The 19629-nt window shown below is 48.4% G+C and overlaps 2 protein-coding genes across 2 annotated transcripts; one reads left to right on the top strand and one right to left on the bottom strand.

Annotated features, from left to right (window-relative positions):
- Positions 1–10808: 10808 nt before the first annotated feature.
- On the top strand, positions 10809–12344 carry LOC131281719 (protein glass-like). The gene has a single exon (XM_058311065.1). The coding sequence runs from the start codon at positions 10809–10811 to the stop codon at positions 12342–12344; it is 1536 nt and encodes a 511-aa protein (XP_058167048.1).
- A 3499-nt stretch (positions 12345–15843) lies between these two features.
- LOC131291155 (polypeptide N-acetylgalactosaminyltransferase 3) lies at positions 15844–18962 on the bottom strand. The gene is made up of 4 exons (XM_058320383.1): positions 18791–18962; positions 17699–18731; positions 17535–17636; positions 15844–17475 (listed from the first exon to the last, which is right to left on the bottom strand). Exons 1-4 carry the CDS (start codon positions 18919–18921, stop codon positions 16747–16749), a joined length of 1995 nt encoding a protein of 664 aa, XP_058176366.1. The 5' UTR covers positions 18922–18962; the 3' UTR covers positions 15844–16746.
- Between the last annotated feature and the right edge of the window lie 667 nt (positions 18963–19629).

Raw genomic sequence — 19629 nt, 5'->3', positions numbered from 1 at the left:
CAAAAGTATCGACGAGCTAGATAGCCGGGAGAATCATGTTTCCTTTCACGATTGTTATCATCCACCTCTTGCAGAAACCGCCACCGACATAAGGCCAAAATTCAACATTTTTAATTGACTGTATAACATTTTAATGCTCGCTTGTTCGTGACATACGATAAAAAGGCTGAAATCACAACCCACTTACATCATCCTCCCGGCCACGGCCCGGTCGGTTTCGTATCGCCAAAATCTGCGAAAATGCTGCCCGATATATTAGGTTTCCCAGCTCGTCCACGCATTGACGAGCGCTCGCTAATCCCCGGGCGCGCAAGGTCTGACCTTATCGCGGCGCTGCACCGTCCGAATTAATTTAATGTGTCAGACTGAGCGCGCCTAACGATGAAATATATGAAGAAGCCGAAGTCATTAAACATGTTTTGCTAAATATGATCCCGACACCACACACTCACACACACACGGGCGCGCGCTGATCAATCGCACTGATCTAAATCCACCTCAAGCCATCCTTTTCAAAGGCCCTTTTCGGAGCGAGCTGCTCGTCGTACGGCGAATCGGAGCACATAATTAATTAACTTTACGTAGATCTCGAAGCGCGCGCTCGATCGATCAAGCAATCGATCGCCTTCGGCCATGAAATTCGCCAACGGCGGTGGACGGTGGTGGTGGTTGTGGTGGCTATGCCGCCGCCAGGATGGATGGTTTCTCTGCTCGCCCCCGGTAGGCGAAGCTCGAGCTGATTTGGATTGAGTAAGTTGTTTCGAACACATTTCGGGGCAAACGTAAAGCTACAAAGAAACTAAAAAGTTGAACACCACGGCTGAATCGGATGACAAATCCTCTTTTGCCAAATAATCAATTTCTGACACGGCCAAGAATGGCGTCGATTAGGGGCTGCTTCCGGCCGACCCCGGATGGTGAACCGGTTTCGTGGCGGAGTGGTAGGGGGGGGAGGGTTCACCGACGATTCGAAAGGACGCAGCGTAAGATTCGCGAAAGCAATCAATTATCTTGTAATCATTAGAATGATTGGAGGTCCGATGCGAAACTAGAACTCACCGAGCGCCGGTCACTGAGCGATGGTCTAATCGATGAACCAGTCATTACGTGACGCGATTATCAACGCGCACGTTCGCATCCACTCACCGCCGAGACCGCCACTCCACCCGGGCACAGCCTTCGGCCGGAATCAGGAAGGGCGTCACCACCATCAGGGTGGCGTCGGCTGACCAACGCCAGCAACCACTACCCCCGTTCCGAGTGACGAGAGAAGTGCTCAAGGTGAAAGGCTGGTGGCCGCAACAACCACTGCAGCAGCGGCAACCTCGGCGAAACGCACCACCGGTGAACGAACGAGCGCCGCGGCGAACCGAACCGAACGGGGCGATCAATATTCATGAAGCCATGATCACCTCGAAATTAATTGGTTCTCCTAGATCACGCGAGTTTGCGAAAGTTTGTTGCGCGAAGGGTTCTATGCGATAGGCTTCTACGCGAAGAGTCAACACGAAGGAGTCGCCGTCGTTGACCAAAACATTCAACCACCCCCCACCGATCTAATCCAAACCCAACCCAACCCAACCCCAGTCCAGTCTCCCCCACAACACACCGGGTGATGTTGAAACACGATACGAGATGCGAGACGACGTTCTCCTGCGCTCCCCTTCGTGTCATGCTCCGGTGCTCCGGTTCTAGCGGACTATCCCTTCGAACCACCAGTGGTTCCCCGCTATATCTGCTCCCCGGAGGGGTCACATGACTTCTTCTTCCAGTTTGCCCGACCCGAGCGCGTAATCGAAAACTGGGCTAATTCACCGTCGGCGTTCCAATTTCGGGCCGTCGTCGTCCGTTCTGCCGCTTAATACCAGTAGTCGCCCGGAGGCTGAGCGTTCTTTTTGGCCGATCTTTTTTTCTTCTTCGTCTTTTATTTCGTCTCCCACCCCACGGGGTGTCCTTGGATGTTTTGGAACACACCGGGCCGGTCGGTTTTCTTTGTAGTGTTGTTATTTGGTTGCGGCTTGAGATTGCCAACTGCACGGCACGGCATGACTCGACAGCGTGTAGGAATTTGTCAAATCAACTTTTCGTTAAGCGTTCCGCCTTTTCGATCTTTGTAAAACTTGCAAAAAGTCGATCATGCATCAAGCGTTTGCGAAACAAGATGTATCCTTTCAGCGGTTGGTTGATGTCTGCTGATTATTTACTAACAATTCGATTTGTTCAGATATTATTATGTTATTACCATTTGATCCTACATTCCATTTATGTCCTTTTGACACTTTAATTTGTATTTGTATTTCAATTTCTATATATCCGCTTCGCAAACCTAACACTACCGCAAGTAACATAGAACGGCAGTCTCAAAGATTAGGGAACGGATATACGGAACGGATTGGAAAAACTGAATAACTGAGCGTTTGAAATGGGTAGAGGAATGTTTAAAGTGAAACTGATGGAAGAAGAGGTTAAATGATACCAAACATAGGGCAACGGATTAACTGACGAATAATAAGTGCCAGTGGTAATATAAATAAGTGATAACAACTTAGAAATTGATTTTTAATAAAACTTATGTAACAACTGTAACCATACGAAATAGTTTACATCCTTTAGTTAGGTATGCTATTCTAATGATTGTGTTCTTCATTTGCTTGATTGACTAACAGAATCACAAAATTTATTTATTTATTTTCTTATAAAAATGAAAAGGATGTGTTTATGTGTTAAGTTTTCAATTTCTCTAGCTTAATTTTCGTTCATAGATGAAAACAAGTATGCATTAAGAAAAGTTGTTATTTTGTTGAGAAACCGCTTACGCTTGTCACTACAGACGGAATTCAGGAAGTTCTCAAACACTCCGACCAGGAAAAATACCACCACGAAAGGCGTTGGAGTCACCCGGCCAACCCGACTGTCATTTGTGACGTTTGTGGCTCCTCCTCAAAACCATTCATACCTCGGCGGTTGAGGAAGGTGGTGTGTGTATCGATGCAACTGCTCGACAGTCGGCATGCGGCCCTCTTTGCATCCGGAGCCCGATTCAACTGTCACGAAAATAGCTACCTTTCTAGCGACCGTTTTTCAAGAAAAACTGGCCGCCTTTCAATTGGCTGCCGTAAGATTTCCTTCCAATTACCTCAAACTACCCAACGCATTCCACCACCACAACCAGACCTCTCCGGCTTGTGTTGCTCTGGTATGCGATAGGATCGAACAGGAGACGAATTCCAGGGCTGTGCTTTTAGCGTCGAACACGTCGTCTGCACTTTACGTTTAGTCCTAGCCAAGTTGTCAACTCGGGGTCTCGGCCCCTCGAACGCGGTGAGATGGCCCCTCCGATTGGTGGCGGAGGCGAAAATCATTTCCATTTCCATTTCACCTGCTTCACTTTCCGTCGAAGCGTTAGCTTTTCCTGCACGGCTCTAGCGGTTTTCTCCGTCTTTCCTCCGAGGGCTGCAGGTTAATTGAAGATCCGGGATGAATCATGATGAACCGAATTCTTTCAACGGAGGTACCGTTGCTCGCAAGGATGAGCATGGAAATTAACGATTCAATTAATGCAGAAACCGCGCTTATCGAAGTGCAAAGCGAAACTCAAAGGCCATTCCACTTTCTTTGAGCGGTCCTAGAGAAGATCGGTCTTCGGTGGAAATGCTTCACCCTACGATGGCTTGTCACCCTTTTTGCGAAAGAAAAAGCCCCACTGTACGGTAAACGGGAGCTGCAATCGTGAATTTATAACGTCTCAATTAAGCCTCCCCGTGTTGTGACACACAGGCCGCCCCATCGCGTCCAATCCTTTCTTCCTCGACCTTAAAGCCGACCACAGATGATGGTTTGAGAGCAGTGTGTGGTTTTACCTTCAAACACGAGCCATATCACTATCGATCGGCCGTCATCTGGTAGCATCCAATGCCGGGTCCGCAGCGTATCGGGATGGAGCAAGACGGATCGGGATCAGATAAGTCGGTGACGATACTAACCGATGCACTTCTGCTCCAATTATTTCCTTCAACGGTCAACGAACACTCCTCTCCGGTTTGGTCTCTCAACGTAAAGAGTAGAAAGTTTGAGTTCGAAATGACAGTAAATAAACCCCGACCGGTTGAAAAATAAACCACCCCAACCGCGGGGCTCAATGAACGGGTGGAAATGCTTTTGCTTGGTTTTAAATGCTCCCGCATCCACGCGCTTATTTGCGACGTATCTGATTTCCGGCGTATCGAATCGGTTTATTTGATTTATTACGCCACTTCGGCCATTTAGCCGTTGTTGATATCTTATTTTATTGTAGCGGTTATTATTTTTTCGGTACCATCGACCAAAGATAAAGGCGCCGTCACGCCGGGCCGCTCGGTTTGCCGGCGGTTCCCAGGATCCGGTTACGCACGCAGACAACCGGTCCCGGTGCGCAAAAGAAGGCCGCCGCAGCCACTCGCACTAACGCCGTCAATCGATCACTGACGGGATTTTTTGGAAACTTTTTTTTTTTTGTTTTCTGGGAGTCAGTGTCACCGTGGAAGGGTTCCTAAAGGGGAGTGGAAATGAGTGGTCATTTTTCTCGAGGTCCCAAAAAAAACTGTAGATACAACATCGCTGGCGAAGAAAACAACGCGCACGCGGTTTCATCATCAAAGCGGGAAAACACGCCGGAGTACAGAAGCCCAAAAATGTATCAAATTCTCACCGGCACTGCATCGATCAACGACACTCGGAGCGGTCAAGAAATCCATCACACAACTGAACCTGTGATGCCATTCTACCCCTCAACACTGGTTTCCCTTCGCTCCAGGCTGCTTTGCATATGCCGCGGCATTCCCTTTTGGAGGTGGTGTGTCATGCTCTGCGTACCATAGGATCTTAAAGTAGATTTGGGGGAATCTCTGGGAGCATCTGGTTTGCTTATGTTAGGCAACCCATCAACCGGTGGAGACCTTGAATACCTTTCTCGGGAGAAAAAAATGTGAAAATTCCAGCCGAAACGACGGCATGCATGGTGGTGTCTAGTTCCAAACGGCATTAGAGCATCATCCTAGGAATGAAGCTACTAGACAATGGTGTATCACTCCTTCCCACCGTCACGTGTCTAAGTTGATCTCCGAGTGCGAGTTGTCTCCGGCACGGTAGGGGTCTCAAGGGATATACCAGTTGCTTTCGAACCCAGAATTGATTGGAAGGCTTCTGTTTTTACTCTCCAACGTTGGCTTGACTCGTCGTAGACTTGAAGTCGTAGATGTCGTGTTCACAATTCATAACTCCTCACGCAACGGCGTCGCTGAATCGGCCTCCGGGGTCCATCCCAACCGATCGGATGACAATCATGGTTCACAAAAATGGGAAATGGACAAGGTAGAGCCACCTCCCATCGCACCTTCTATGTCTTCTTAGTTGCGGCTCGTCCACTGAATGCGCTTCCCAGTCGTCCACAGTTAGCCCAGTTGCACTAGTTTTTGAAACCACATGAAATGTCAATCTTGGATGGGGATCCATCGCAGTTTCAGGAGTTGGATGAAAGTTTCGCCGGTTCGCCGGAAGATCGTGTGGCCTTCCTCCGTCGTTGCCACCTCGGGCTAACAAGCCAATCCACCCGCTGCTCGCTGTCAATCTGCTTTCCTCTGCCGACAGACTCCACTCCAGATGCTCTTCACCACCACTCTTTCAGAAGCGTCTGGTCGGAGACCAACTGGGGAGACATGTAAATGAACACCACCGGTGTCACAGTGCTGCCACCGAGATTGGGCTCCAGCGTAGAAAAAGAAGATGCCAGCAGTAGCCAGCCAGGCATCCCAGCGCTCCCCGGCGGCAACGGGACGAAATGAAACTTTCAATTTAATTTGATTGTAGAAATTAGATACACTTTTTAACCAGAAAATGTCCATCACTCAATCAAACGAAAGCAGCCGAATGTAGCCAAATAGAAGGGAGTTGTCGGGGGAACAGGAAGAGAAATAACCCGTCAGCTCCCCCGAGACGTCACCGGGAGTGTGTGTCTTTTTTTCTTTCTTTTGAGTCTCCCCCACCGTGTGGGAGAGAGCTCCTTCTCTTCTAAGGCCAAGGTGTGTGCATGCTGATGGACGGAGCGCTCCTCACAAGACGTTCGCCGCAAGACATCGCGGTCAGTGGCAAACAAAGCGACGTCTTCGTCTTCGGGAGCAGACGATACCCTGGCGATACCTAATGATGATGATGATGTACGTACCGCCCAACCGATTGCCAGTATCACCGTCTACCGTCATCCAGGCGATGACCGAGGGAGGGAGCCTAAGGAGAGGAATTTGTACGGCATGCTTTTTCATCTCCTTTTAAGCTAGCTACCATTCCGCGCGGTTGGCATTCTTTCGCTGGAAGTAATCGAATATTCCAGGTCAAACGTGGGTCTACCGGTTGGTGATCCCTCGGACATCTCATCACCCAAAGGGAGAATAGAAACGGACAGTTTGAACAGGGCTCTTGAATTAGCCAGTTGCAAAAAAAAATGACCGGTGGAACGTAGGGGAACTGGTTCACACTACCTCCAGACAATCGTTAGGTATACAAAGTATCCACATTTTTTTCTACTTCTTCTCTTGCAAATGATTTCCAACATCGATCCTTGGAGCGTTGAAATTGCTATTGGAGAGGGTTTGTTGTTCCAAATATTCCCCGTTGTAACCTTAGCCCGCGATGGGTTCCATATGGAAGATCCATCCAAGCGCTTCTTGTCAAGGGATTGCAACCGCAGCCGTTTGGAATTCATCCGAAAATCCGATTAGGAACTCGATCACTCGGAAAGCCTTGGGTATCAAGCGAGCGACGTAGACCGAAAACCTTGGACCTTCCACCGGAGGCACAGGCCGGCAATCAATCATTCTTTCATCGTCACCGTTTCCTGTTGAACGTCCTGAACGTGGAGTTAGAGATTGAAGTGAGGATTGGGGGATCAGTTGGGAGTTTGAGATTGGATATACCGAAGATCGACTTGGGAATTTCTACGAGATTTGCTCATAGTTGTGTCGGTTAGTGATATTCTGTGCTAGAACAAAATGTATTCTAATACTTCTAGGTATTATAAACTCGTAGAGCTTGGATAACGTAATGTTCCAAGTATTTTGAGACTCCTGGTATTACTTGCGTTTCATTTCGCGAACATTTAAAGTTTTCGAATTCAGTTGTAAACTAATAAGGTTCATCCATCCCCTTGAATAACGATAGATCTAGCGGTCTTTCTAACGAATCTTTGTGTCGCATGCTGTCGAGCGGCTTACGGGTGGTCATAGGACTTAGCTCGGCCAAACATCGTCCCCAACGTGCGGTGGAGCATTCCAGTGGGGGAGGATCGCTGTCGCTGGCGCATGACTCGTAATGATTATTTATATTTATTCATAATGGAAACCGGTGTAGTTGATTTCACCCTCGTGCTCGCACGTGCTTTCCATCACCGTTCCCCTTTCCGGCACTCCGGCACCACTCCTCGACCATCTTCCTGCTCCGTAGGGTAACAGCAAAAAGAACCAACCCTCAGCATCGATCCCTTGGCCATTTTTATTCGCCTCAGAATCGATACTGCGGCCCGTCGTAAAACTCTCGATTGTTGACTGCTGCATGTTGATTCCATGTTGTCGTCGTCGTCGTAGTTGGGGATGTTGAGCCGTGACGTTTTCCCGCCAGCCATCTCCAGCAGTTGAGGGTGGAGGACGGCTCGGACGGCAATGGAAATGATCATTGCGGCGGGCTGCATAAAAACGAACGAGCGAACGGCTCGTGCTCTCGATTAACTTCATCAACGTCTTCGTCTATTTCTTGCACCCCTTCTTGCCCGTCGCGAGTAGCATCCTCACCGGGGATCCTCGCCCCGGTGATGTACCCGTTCGGTGCAACAAAGCGATTTATTTTTTTCTTCTTTATTATGTTTTTCGTTTATGCATTGTTTCGATCAACATGCCCCGCCATTTTTCCTTCGGTGCTATTAAATTCCTGTTTTGTTTTTCCTTCCCCAAACGAACTCCGACCTGGAAGCAAGGCTTAGGCAAGCCGCGGGCGCCCGCGATCACTTCTGCAGCTGTTATTTATTATTTTCAAATCAAATTTATATCAATTTCTGCTCGCCCGAGCTCCCCTCCTCCAACCCGTGGTGCTCGCCGGAGATGGAGAAATTCAACACGCTTCGTCTATTTATTAGGACTATTAGGATCGTGTGCCGGAGACGGTCCACGCGGGTTGCTCGAACCGACTAACGAACCAACCGAACGTTGCAGAACCGGTTGCGCAATCGTAGAAAAAGCCGCAGTCCGTCCCGAGGGCGGATAGAGCGATTTGATATTGTTTGCGCATGGAGATGACAAAAATAAATATCATGCCGGCAGGGATTTAATGGCATAGTTACTGGCCCATTTTTTCCTCTATCTGTGTATGTGTGTTTGAACGTCTGGTAATAGATTTTCCAGCAACAAAGATAACCATTACTGTCGCTGGTCATCTGATTTACTTTTTAATGAAGGCTTCATGGGTTTGTTCTTTTCTTCATTTGGATGTGCCATTGTCAGTTTTGTTTAGTTGTTACATTCTTAGAGGTATGATTTGAACTCCATAGAAAATGTAACAAGCATCGGAGTATTGTTATTCCCGCTAGAAAGATGTAACAACTCCATCACGGTTCAACGCTTGCTTCTTGCAATTTTTCATCTCCAAACGCGTTTATTCTCAATACGGCAAAGCAAGAATAACCCTGTGCAAGCATAAAGCATTATTATCTTCCAGCAAAATGCATCCAACATACACACATACATTCACCAAACTGCTAAAACCAAGAAGCCGTGAAGCAATTTGAACATCATTATCTACCAATCTGCGAAATCGGTACAAATCATTTCACCCGACGAATCAACCACCCTTCGCCTTTAGTTCACACACACATACATACTGAGGGGGAAAGCATTAGGCAAACGGTTCGGGTGACTTCAGCATAACCAATGCAACACCAGCCAACCCGGGGCCAGATAATGATCGCGTATCACGATTCCCATTTTCGCATGACGTTCGATCTCGCGCCCGTTTCCGTTTTTCCTGCTCGATTTTCGCCCCGCGTCTCGTTTTCGTTCAGACTTTTTCAATTTTCAACCCGACCCTAATCGGGGTCTCGCGCGGAATTGACCACCACACCATTGGTGCGGGCCGACCTCCTGTCTAACCACCTACTACTCCTCCTCCTAACATCGTCCTCTCGACACGAAGAGGGCCGAAGAAACAAACATACGGTTCCGTGACGAATTTCGATGGACACAAGAATGATCTCTTTTCGTTGCTCGTGGGGCTCGTGCCGGGGCTCGTGCTATCCTGCTGATAACGGGAAGGTGAAATCATCTGGCAAAAGGCAAAGGGAAAGTTTGCCGAAGCGCAAATCACCCCATCCCCATGTTCCCCCGGCCGAGCCCACGAGTGGACGAGTTCGAGTGGATGGCAAACATGCCCAGCGACCGCTGAAACGCCACGGAAACCGCAGCAACACGCGATCGTCGGACGCCATTTGAAAAACTGTCCAACGTGTTAGAAGATGTTGCTTCCCCCACCCTTTGGGAGGGAAGGCGAGAAAGAGGAGGAAAATAACCATCAACTGGCCGGCACCAGTGGCCAACGGCAACGTCAGCCCCAGCACCCACGTGCCATTCGGGGTCGTGCGCGCCACCCGCCACCCTTCGGACACTTCTTCCAGCGACACGGCCCGAACAAATAATGGGTTTTCATAAAAGGAAATCTGGAGCGGTGTAGAAAAGTGAAGCGAAGAAAATTTACCCACCACGTGTGGGGGTAGGGGGAGTGGGAACGTTCCGAGGTTCAGGATCCGGAGTAGCGGCGTTCTCTGCCCATGCATGCCATTCGAAACATTGCCTGGCGAATGGCGATCCGCTTTGTCTTAGGTGCCATTTCCGCTGTCCATCCCAAGGTCCGGTCTCGGTGCAACACAGCTGCATCATCCTACCCATCATCATCACCATCATCATCCCCACCATCATCATCGTCGTGTTATAATGGGCTCCGCAAGGGAAGACGGAACTGGCGGCCTTTTTGATTAACATTCCAAGTGGTAACAACAACGGCGACTCGCTCGAACACTCTTTTCTTTTACCCCGCGGGGAAAGGGAGCGGGGCGTGGGCAAAGGAGGGGGGCCACGAGCCCACTAGACAATATCAAAAGATGATAGCAAGTTCAATATTTGCTCGGAGACAGTTGGGATTTATTTTGCCATGCTCACTTACCCTCGGAGTGGTCGGTGGTAGAGCCCGGACCTGAAGCGCGGACATTGTTCGAACTGGGTCGCTAGCGCTCGGGTCCTCTCCATCACGAAGAAAGTCGCGACCCCCAGCCCATCTCCCACCCGCGGGAGAGGGGGGGATTAACTCGGACTCGCGAGATCGCGTGCCCGATCCAATTGTCTTGTGTGCTTCAATAGAAGTCTTTGTTGTTGCTTGCCTATACTCTCTCCTACCTCCCCGGGATGCGACTGCTGACGATGGTTGAAAAGACGGTGTCTTCTTTGGGCGCTTACACACACCCACCCCCTTAGGAAAGTCCATTCTTGTTCGAAGGGGTTCGCGCGCGGTAAATGAATGACTCAATTAAGGAGCCTTCGGGAGTTGAAAAAGACTGGAGAGATCTCCCCGTGACAATTGACTTACTGGGTGCTTGCTTTGCTTTAACATTTCGTTCCGTTCTTCTTGTCTGTTCCACAGAGGGAGAAGCAAAAACACAACAAGAAGTCGTCCGCCGGAGCGAAGGAGTCGCAACCACGGCCGCGACCGCCGCGATTTGCGCGAATGCAGTGAGGCGCAAGATGCGAGAGAAGGATCACTCACCGCGCAAGATGCTGCCCAGTCCAAAGCAAGGCGCGGTCTACCCGCTGCTCGGTCTCGGATCCACCCTGCCCGCCCCGTTCGATCTCTCGCTCGTCAACCGGTCCTCGTCCTCCAACCTGCTGCACCAGCAGCAGCAACACCAGCAGAGCCTCGCCGAGCAGCCGCTCGATCTGCGGGTCGAGCGCAAGAAGTCCTCCGGCGCGAGCGGCGGAGGCGGCGGCACCTCCACCACCGCCTCGTCCGACGACGAGGGCACCGATCCGCCGCGCGCCAGCTCCACCGACAGCAAGCCGAGCAGCAATGTGATATTCTTTAACGATAACAACAACAACTCCAACAATCTGAACAACAACAATAACAACAACAACAACAACAACAATAGCAGTAGCAACCACACCAAGTCTACTTCCGATAGCAATAAGAGTCCGAGTCCCACGAATCATCACAACAACAACAACAACAACAACAACAACAACAACAGCTCGAAGTACACCAACAACAACCACATCAACATCAAGGATGAGTTCCGAATATCGACCCTAGCGAACCACAGCCCATCGGCGCTCTTCCCGCCGCCCGGTCTCAACCCGCTCATGCTAGAGGCGATCGCGAAGGCGGGACTGCCGCTTCCGTACCGTGGTTCCTTCCTGCCACCCCGGTCGCCTGTGTCCTACGATCTGCAGCGGCTAAAGGAACGGGAAGCCCTGGCCGCCAGCCTGTCCCAGCTTCGCCAGAGTGCGACGAACGGCTCCGGAGGTGGAGGTGGTGGTGGGGGAGGAGGTGGTGGCAACAACGTGCTGAACAACAACAACGCGAACATCATCAACCACAATCTACCACCAGGTGCCGGTGGTCCGGGAGTTCACGGCAAAAACAAGGACCGGTATGCGTGTAAATTCTGCGGGAAGGTGTTCCCCCGGTCGGCGAACCTAACGCGCCACCTGCGGACGCACACCGGCGAGCAGCCGTACAAGTGTAAGTACTGCGAGCGGTCCTTCAGCATCTCGAGCAACCTGCAGCGTCACGTGCGCAACATCCACAACAAGGAGCGCCCGTTCAAGTGTGCCCTCTGCGAGCGATGCTTCGGGCAGCAGACGAACCTCGACCGGCACCTGAAGAAGCACGAGGCGGACGCGGCCGGCCTCGGACTCGGCCTGGACGAGCGGCTACGGGCGGCGCGGCGGAACTCACGCGGCATCCCGGAGGACTCGTACTTCGAGGAGATCCGCTCGTTCATGGGCAAGGTGACGCAGCTACCGATTCCGCTTCGATTGCAGCAACAGCAGCAGCAACCTTCGTCCCAGACGCACCAGTCCAACTCCGGAACGGACAGTCCGTTCGGCCGACGTCATCAGGACCTGCAGAACGACACCCACTCGTCCCGCAGCTCGACACCGTCGGACGACGAACCGGTGTCGCCGGCGGCCAGCATCGGCAGCCACCCGGGCGAGGAGGACATCAAGATGGAGACCAACAACAACGAGGACGGCGATGAACCGTTACAGGTCACCTGACCGATCGCCGGCGCCGCTGCTTGGAGCCGATCGGAGCTGCTCGTGACGATCTGAAGACGCGTGTCCAAGGGGATCAATCCCTGCTAGATGGTTCCTTCGATAGTATTCGTGCAGTAGCTCTCGCATCCACCTGCGAGTGTTTTACTGCGGCCTACCGTACTGATCTGGAGTATTGTAAACACACGCGTTTGTACAAATTAAATCCTCGTCCTGCCGAACACAGTGGCAGATTATGTTGAGCCAAACAGAGCGAGTGGCAAATAAAACAAAATCTTAAGCATCGCAGACATTGTAGACAGACAAAAAAAAGCAAACACAACCGCAAGGTACAACCGATCCTAATTGTAGTTTAAGATTCCGCCACGTTACTACTTGCTACCGATGTAGCGATAAAACGAGAACCGACTCAGCGTGTGTTCGACGGTGTTGTGCCCCAAACATGGGCAGCTAATGTAAGCAGTTGCTTCCGCGCGATGCAGTTTACCACTAACCAATAGTATTGTGTGTTTTAGATACCGTTCGATTAGTATTGCTACAACGAAGGCTCGTTGATCGTTGATATAAGTTTACCGTGCTAAGAGACCGTGCATCGACTCGACGATGAGTCGGAAGTGTTCCACTTAAACCTTCTGTCCCCAATTTATCTCATACCCGTGCGTTGTTTGGGGGATCAAGCACTAATAAGATCTTATACCTTTATCGTGGAGGAGATGAGTTCTCGTTCCTTCCCAACGTGCGGAAGCCGCCAGGATACCAGGAGTCACGGATGGGTGATACGAAGAGATAAATGACTCCTACTGTTTGCCATACATGCTTGTTTGCTCCTTGCATTGATTAGTATTGTTTGTTTTTTTCTTTCTTTAACTATGGTTTACTTTTACGTTTTAACCGTGGACCTGGAGCAGGATCCATTCGATCAATTATAGTTACACACGCAAGTGCAAATTGGGAGGATTCAAAACATGTAAAAATAAAGAAAAACTAAGAGAACATACATGGTACTCGTTCAAATCGTAATCGTTCAACCAAAGCCAAATACAATCTGCTCGAAAAAGGAAATGCGCAATGCCACGAACCAATGGGGCAAAAGGAGGGAACGTGATGCTAGGGGAAGGACAGAGAAATGGCACAAAAGAGAGAGAGAGAGACAGAGAAAGAGAGATTAAAGGTGGATAAATAGATATGGAAACAATGTGTAAAATTAGTTAGGAATGATGTACATTTCTTCCGTGCCGGACACACGTGCAAAACCCCACGTGGACGACGAAGAAGGGCGGGAAAATTAATTGTGAAATGTTAAAGTATTGTTGAGTTTTAGTTCTTCTAGTGATTAGCGAGTTCGATTGTTTAAAAACTGCGGCGCAGTTAACGAAGCGCAGCGCTGTTGTTAGTTAATTAAGCCCAACGTTTGGGAACGAAAACCTAAAAGGAAAGTGTCCGGTCCGTCCGATCGTTTACCGTGGAAGTGCTTTTTTTAATCATTTTGTTCTAATTAAGTTCCAAACAAACTCTCCCAATTGAAGGTACTACTCTGCTAGTTTCGTGGTTCGTTTGTCTGTGTGTTTTCCTGGTGCGAAAAAGCCACTATAAAACGGCCACTTTAAACCCGCGAAGGATCAACTTGACCTCATCCGTTCTTCCGGGGACGCTTAGACGGCGGGGGAAAGTTAAGACAATAGGTAGACAGATAAAAAGCAGGGCAGAAGATGATCAACAAGAAGAATAAACCCCGCCAACAACATGCGCATGGAGCAAGAAAACATACATAAAACACGCGTCGCCTGATCTCTGATACCGTTCGCAGATCGTTTACGTTCAGATACGCGGACCGAAGATCGGCAGAAAACGGCTTCGATCGTAAACGCGCTTACTACCGCGTAGTCGAGAGTAAGACGGCGAAGACGGCAGCGACGACGATGGCGACGAAGACGTCTGCGACGGATCTTTGGCCTCTGCTCTACTGCAACAGGTTCCATTCATTTGCTTTGGCCGCTTTGGGATTGGTTTTGTACGAACCAGGAAGGGATGGGAGGGAGAAGACAAACCGCACAACCATCGCTAAGCCGATACGGCCACGATGATAAGCGAAAGCGCAGCTTCAGATCTTCGGAAGTGTCTCGGAAGAGGCTCTGGATTTGCGAAACAACACACACGCAAACGAACTGCAAACAGTGAAAAAAAAATACTCAACTTCAACTTGGGCAAGAAATAGCCCATTAAACGCGACCTACCATCACTCCTCTCCACGGGGGTGGGAGAAGGAGACGGGACTAGGTATATGAGGGGCTTGGAATAATAAAACAAACGAAAAACCCCTGGCTTTCCTACACCACATCTCCTTCCACAGCCATCCTCCTCCGGGCTGGCCAATTCCGGTCGTATCTGTTTGCACGGTTTGATTCCAGTTTGCAGATACGAGCCGCGAGTTGATCGTTCGAGGACGATTGTGTACGAGAAGACACACTTACCTACAATTAAAAACTCATACAATCGCCACAAAACAGACGCAACTGTTACAAATTAGTTACCAATAGAGCAAGCGACGAGCGAAGGAGTGGAGTGCGTGCTTTTTTCTAGTACTAAGAACCGCTGCGCTGCGATCTAGTTAAGGAAACGGAAAACCCGCAGGCTAATACAAATGCGATATGCAATATAGACAACGTTAGAAAGCGTAGCAAAAAAAACAGAGTTTAATCAAACATTAGGGACCACCGTGTAGCAGAAGCAAAGCACAAAAACATAACGCCCAACGGCAAAACAGTCGAGTGCAGCAGTCTTGGCTAGGCGTCTTCCAGAGGAGTGCGTAGTGGATGGATTGTTGTTTGTAAAGTACTTTGTGTTACTGTTTGAGGAGAGATTTTATCTGTTTTATGTTTTGTACGTTTTTTTTTAAATTAGTCCAAATATACACAAGCAAACTACAATCGATACGAAAATTCGAGTGGAAACGATATAAAAAATATAGAATATCGCACACGCACCAACTGACCGACGATGAATGGGAGTGAATAGTTCATCGTGATAAATTAGAATTAGTGAAAAATACTAGCACTAATAGTTAAACAAGCACACTCGTGAGGATGAAGGTTATACCGACGATCAACAACTAAATGTAAGATTCTTCTTCTTCTTTTTTAACTACAAAAATACAAAATAGTCGCCACGATAGAGTATTATGCCAACAGGTTACAACTCACATTGCTCTAAGTTCAAACCATGCCTTTTTAGTCTTTCCCCCTTGTACGGTTAGCAAGGGCACAGTTTTATCCTTTCTTTCTTTTATTTTATTGTATTGTACTTAATTTTACACACACTGAACAAGCTTCTCATACTTTCGCCCGCAGTACCATTACCGTTTTCTACTTTATAATTATTACTCCTTGTGAACGAAGCATGAAGAAACAAACACAAATCTGATCACCAATCACGGAAAACAAACGAAGAAAAAAAACCCCAAACCTTTCCTTTCCCTAGCGATAAGAAATACTTTCTTGTGTACATGTATTTAGTGCTTTTGTGTTACTGTATATGTAGTAAAGAAATCAAATGGAAAAATAAATATCATGCACGATAGATGAAAACGAACAAACGGACGAAGCCATTTGAGTTGTGTTAGAAACTATGCATTTATATATATTTGAGCGGTAGATTGGTGATGTTCGATTTTCTCCTTCAGGTTGTCATATGCTTGCTTTTGTTACATTCACAATATCACAGATTCAAATTATATTAATTCTAACAGTCTAAGCGAAAAGAAGTACAAAAACAAACGCCTACAGTACATCATAGTCTAAGAGAGTATTCTAGCGAGTCTTGTTTGAGTTTGTAAAGGTAAGTAGCACGACCAGGTAAAAGAAAGAACTCAAAAAGTAACGCAAAACCCAAGAACAGTTAATACTTGTTACCGTAACCCATGACCCGAATGGAAGAAAATGTATATAAAAAAAAAGTTGCAATATTATCCACCTTAAGTCTCTGTATGAAATACCGTACGTTTCCTTACAACTAACTGGAAAATTGTCCCTCTGATAATACTGGAACAGTCTGTGTATGTGTGTGAATGGTGAGGTTCGTGCAAGACAAGGGGGAACCTCTCGGAATAACTGGTACAACCTTCTGTATGCAACCTACTGACCGTTTCTGATTGGCACTGCGTTGTCCTTTAGCCCTACCGCCACCTGGTATCGGTTCAATGTTTTACCCACCTTTCTGTTTGATTCTTAAGTTATTCACTAGGATTAAATTGCTCTTGTTAACTAGTGGGGAAACATGATGTACATCTTACGTTCCTGCCTGTGCGTTGAAATCGCTTTTTAGGATGACTTCCTCCTAAATGTGTCGACGACTAGTTTTAAATCTAAATAAATCCCAGAGATCGATCAGTGGATACCGAGGGGTGCCATTACTTCCATGCCACCGGGAAAAGCATCCACTTTTGTAGCTCATTCCGTACGTCACATGGGCCGAGGAAAAGCTCGTACTTGTCCGCTCCTTCATCGCGGACCAGCGTCGCGCTGCGCTCGAGACACTCCGCCCCATCGCCAATGTTCTTCAGATGGTACGTATCCGTTTCGTAGACCCAACGTTGGTTCGGTTTCTGACTGCCGCAGGTAACCATCTTAATCTTACGCACACCCTCTACCAACTCCTCCCCGTCGATGCTGGTCTTGCGGTACGAATCGAGGCAGATACCCTCGTCGGTCATGATACGACCATAGTCATCGATCACGAACTGCTCGTCGAGGGTGTTGATCAGCAGTGAACACTTTTGCAGATACGACTGGCCGTACGGTTGGTTGATGGCGGGATTGGTTTTCGGCTTGTGCAGACAGTACGGGCTGTGCTTGGCCGCCTTCATCGAGTCACCGATGCGCTTCACGTTCTCCGTGAGGTATTTGATGAGAAACTTCCACTTCAGCTCCGGGTTGAGGTTCTTGACGATCAGGTTGATCTTCTTCATCAGCGTGAGGTACTCCTGGTAGTCGAAGTTAGTCGTGAGGTCGATCGGTTGTATGCGGCCAAAGAATTTGTTCGGTGCGGGGAAAAAGTTCTGCGGCCAGACGTGCCGCAGGTACCAGTCGAACGATTTGCAGTTAAGCGACCGTTTCAGAGCGATGCGGTCGGACACGTTCTGAGAAAGAAGGTACATTAAAAAATCGATAAAAATAGGATAAAACAAGTGGTGCTTACTAGATTTTTAAACTCTTCAGTGCCTTTGTTGAATTTGAAGAAAAATTTCGCCCAATCGTCCATCCACACCAAAGCTACACGGGCAAGATTTTCATTCAGAATCTGGAAACAGCAAAAAATGTGTTTGAAAAAGAGAAGGTTGAAAAATGCAAATCAAATCTTACCCCACTCACGCCTCCGGGAAACGTGTACGGCGAACTCTTACGGAACAAATGACCGACATGAGAACACGGAGCAATCTCTACCTCCCCACCACACTGCCACACCCGGAAGGACATCTCCAAATTATCCCCACCCCAAATCTTCAACCGCTCATCGTACGCACCGATGTCGAAGAAATACTTCCGATCGATCGTAAACAACCCACCGGCCATGGCTGGCGTCCGGAACGGGGTGGAAGTATCCTTTCTTCGCTCCGTAAGCTCCTCATCGCTCAGCGTGTACCACCGGAAGTGCAGCGGCCAGTTGAACGCACCCCAGTGAAACTCGAAACTCTTTATGTACGAAAAATTATCATCCGAAATGATGTCGATCACGGGGCAGACGACTTTCTTCGGGTTTTCCTGCACTCGGGCAAGCAGTGGCTCAAGCCAACCGGGTGAGCACTCGCAGTGGGCATCGAGAAAGGTTAGTGTGTCCCCACTGGCCATCCTAGCACCGAGCAGTCGGGCGGCTACCAGCCCTTCCCGTTGGCTTAATCTAAGAATGGTCACCGAAATGGGTAGCCGTTGGACGTAGTTGTCCAGCTCGTGCTTCAGAAACCGCCTGTCGCTGGCATCATCCACGAGCAGAATTTCTCGTACCAATCCTCTCGGTGAACGATTAATAACACTCCAAACCGTACGCAGCAGCACCGACCAGGCTTCGTTGTGGAAGACTATGATGACGGAGGTCGTGGGTAACTTGCTTGGGTACTGTTTCGAGCCGCATTTCGGCTTCCGTACGTCCGGAAGACTTCGGTTCAGTGCGATTCGGTCACTTGCGAGCAGGTTGTAACGATTAATCTGAAACAACTGTTGCATCCGTAGCAAATCTTTCGCCTGTATAACAACCGGATCCCCGTTCTCACCAACACCGGGTATCGGGTCGAAGTTGTTCGAATTCATGAAATCTTTCGAAAGATTGCCCACCGAACCGACCCCGACGTAGTGTCCCACAATCTGCGGTATCCGTGGCCGGTCAGGGAATTTGTTACTCCTGCAAGAAAACAATCCGTTTAGTGATTGATGTTTGCGAAACGGTGCTTTTCCTGCTACCTAGCGTGCCGGTGATAGTTCATAATCTTCTCGAACGAGTACTTGGAAATCAAGTAAAACAGGTAGACGCTAAACACGCACGAAATGATAATGTACACGTAGAAAATCTTTACTCGCAAACGGAACATCATTTTTGTTGGCAGAACACGAGAAGCAAACGCTTCTCTACACTCCGTTTTGTGAGGAAGAGTTTTCAATGTTGGCGGCTATCTAAAACGGACACTTTTCTAGGGGTGCAAAGGAATTCACTTCGACAATCACAGGAAGAACATTTGAGCGAGTTTTGGCCACATTTTACAACTATTTTCCACCTCGTCGTACTATTTTGTTTTGCACGAAATAAAACATTTAGAAATCGAGGTTTACGATATCAAAACAAAGAAACGTCAAAAACAAACGTCAGTGTGACATACGTTACAAAGCGTTTCTCATGTATTACAGCTTTGTGAAGCGTTTCAGTTTGGTAACGCATCAAACGTGGATGCCAAGCGTGTTGTTTTAAATAAATGTTAAATAATAGATGTTAAATTTGCAACCTGTTATTATAACAAAACTATAACTCCAGTCAGTAAAAACAACGATAATTTTCATTTAAATGGTACAGTACTGTTTGTGTGAGTTTTTGGTCGATTATCATCAGCAAATGAAAATATCCTAGATTTCATATTTAAACTTTCATAGGCATCACAACTTATATCATAATTTGAGTCGGATGATTCACGACCATCACTGGGCATACACATTGGCAACAGTTCAAAAAACTATCCATAAGTGCGTCGAACTCTTTCTCCAATCCCATTAAATTCATTCAACGGGCCCAGGATACGTGCGCCGAATCC

This window comes from Anopheles ziemanni, chromosome 2, assembly GCF_943734765.1.
Source record: "Anopheles ziemanni chromosome 2, idAnoZiCoDA_A2_x.2, whole genome shotgun sequence".
In the NCBI taxonomy this organism is placed as follows: Eukaryota; Metazoa; Arthropoda; class Insecta; order Diptera; family Culicidae; genus Anopheles; species Anopheles ziemanni.
The sequence above is the reverse complement of the archived record's forward strand: the minus strand, read 5'-3'. Positions and strand labels throughout refer to the sequence as shown.

What these genes read in the sequence shown, in the direction of transcription:
- LOC131281719 (XM_058311065.1), top strand. Translation starts at nt 10,809, where the DNA reads ATGCGAGAGAAGGATCACTCACCGCGCAAGATGCTGCCCAGTCCAAAG.
- LOC131291155 (XM_058320383.1), bottom strand. Translation starts at nt 18,921, where the DNA reads ATGATGTTCCGTTTGCGAGTAAAGATTTTCTACGTGTACATTATCATT. An exon ending in AACTATCACCGGCACGCTAG is followed by an intron (nt 18,732 to 18,790) that starts GTAGCAGGAAAA and finishes GTTTTCTTGCAG; the next exon opens with GAGTAACAAATTCCCTGACC. An exon ending in TTCCCGGAGGCGTGAGTGGG is followed by an intron (nt 17,637 to 17,698) that starts GTAAGATTTGAT and finishes TGCTGTTTCCAG; the next exon opens with ATTCTGAATGAAAATCTTGC.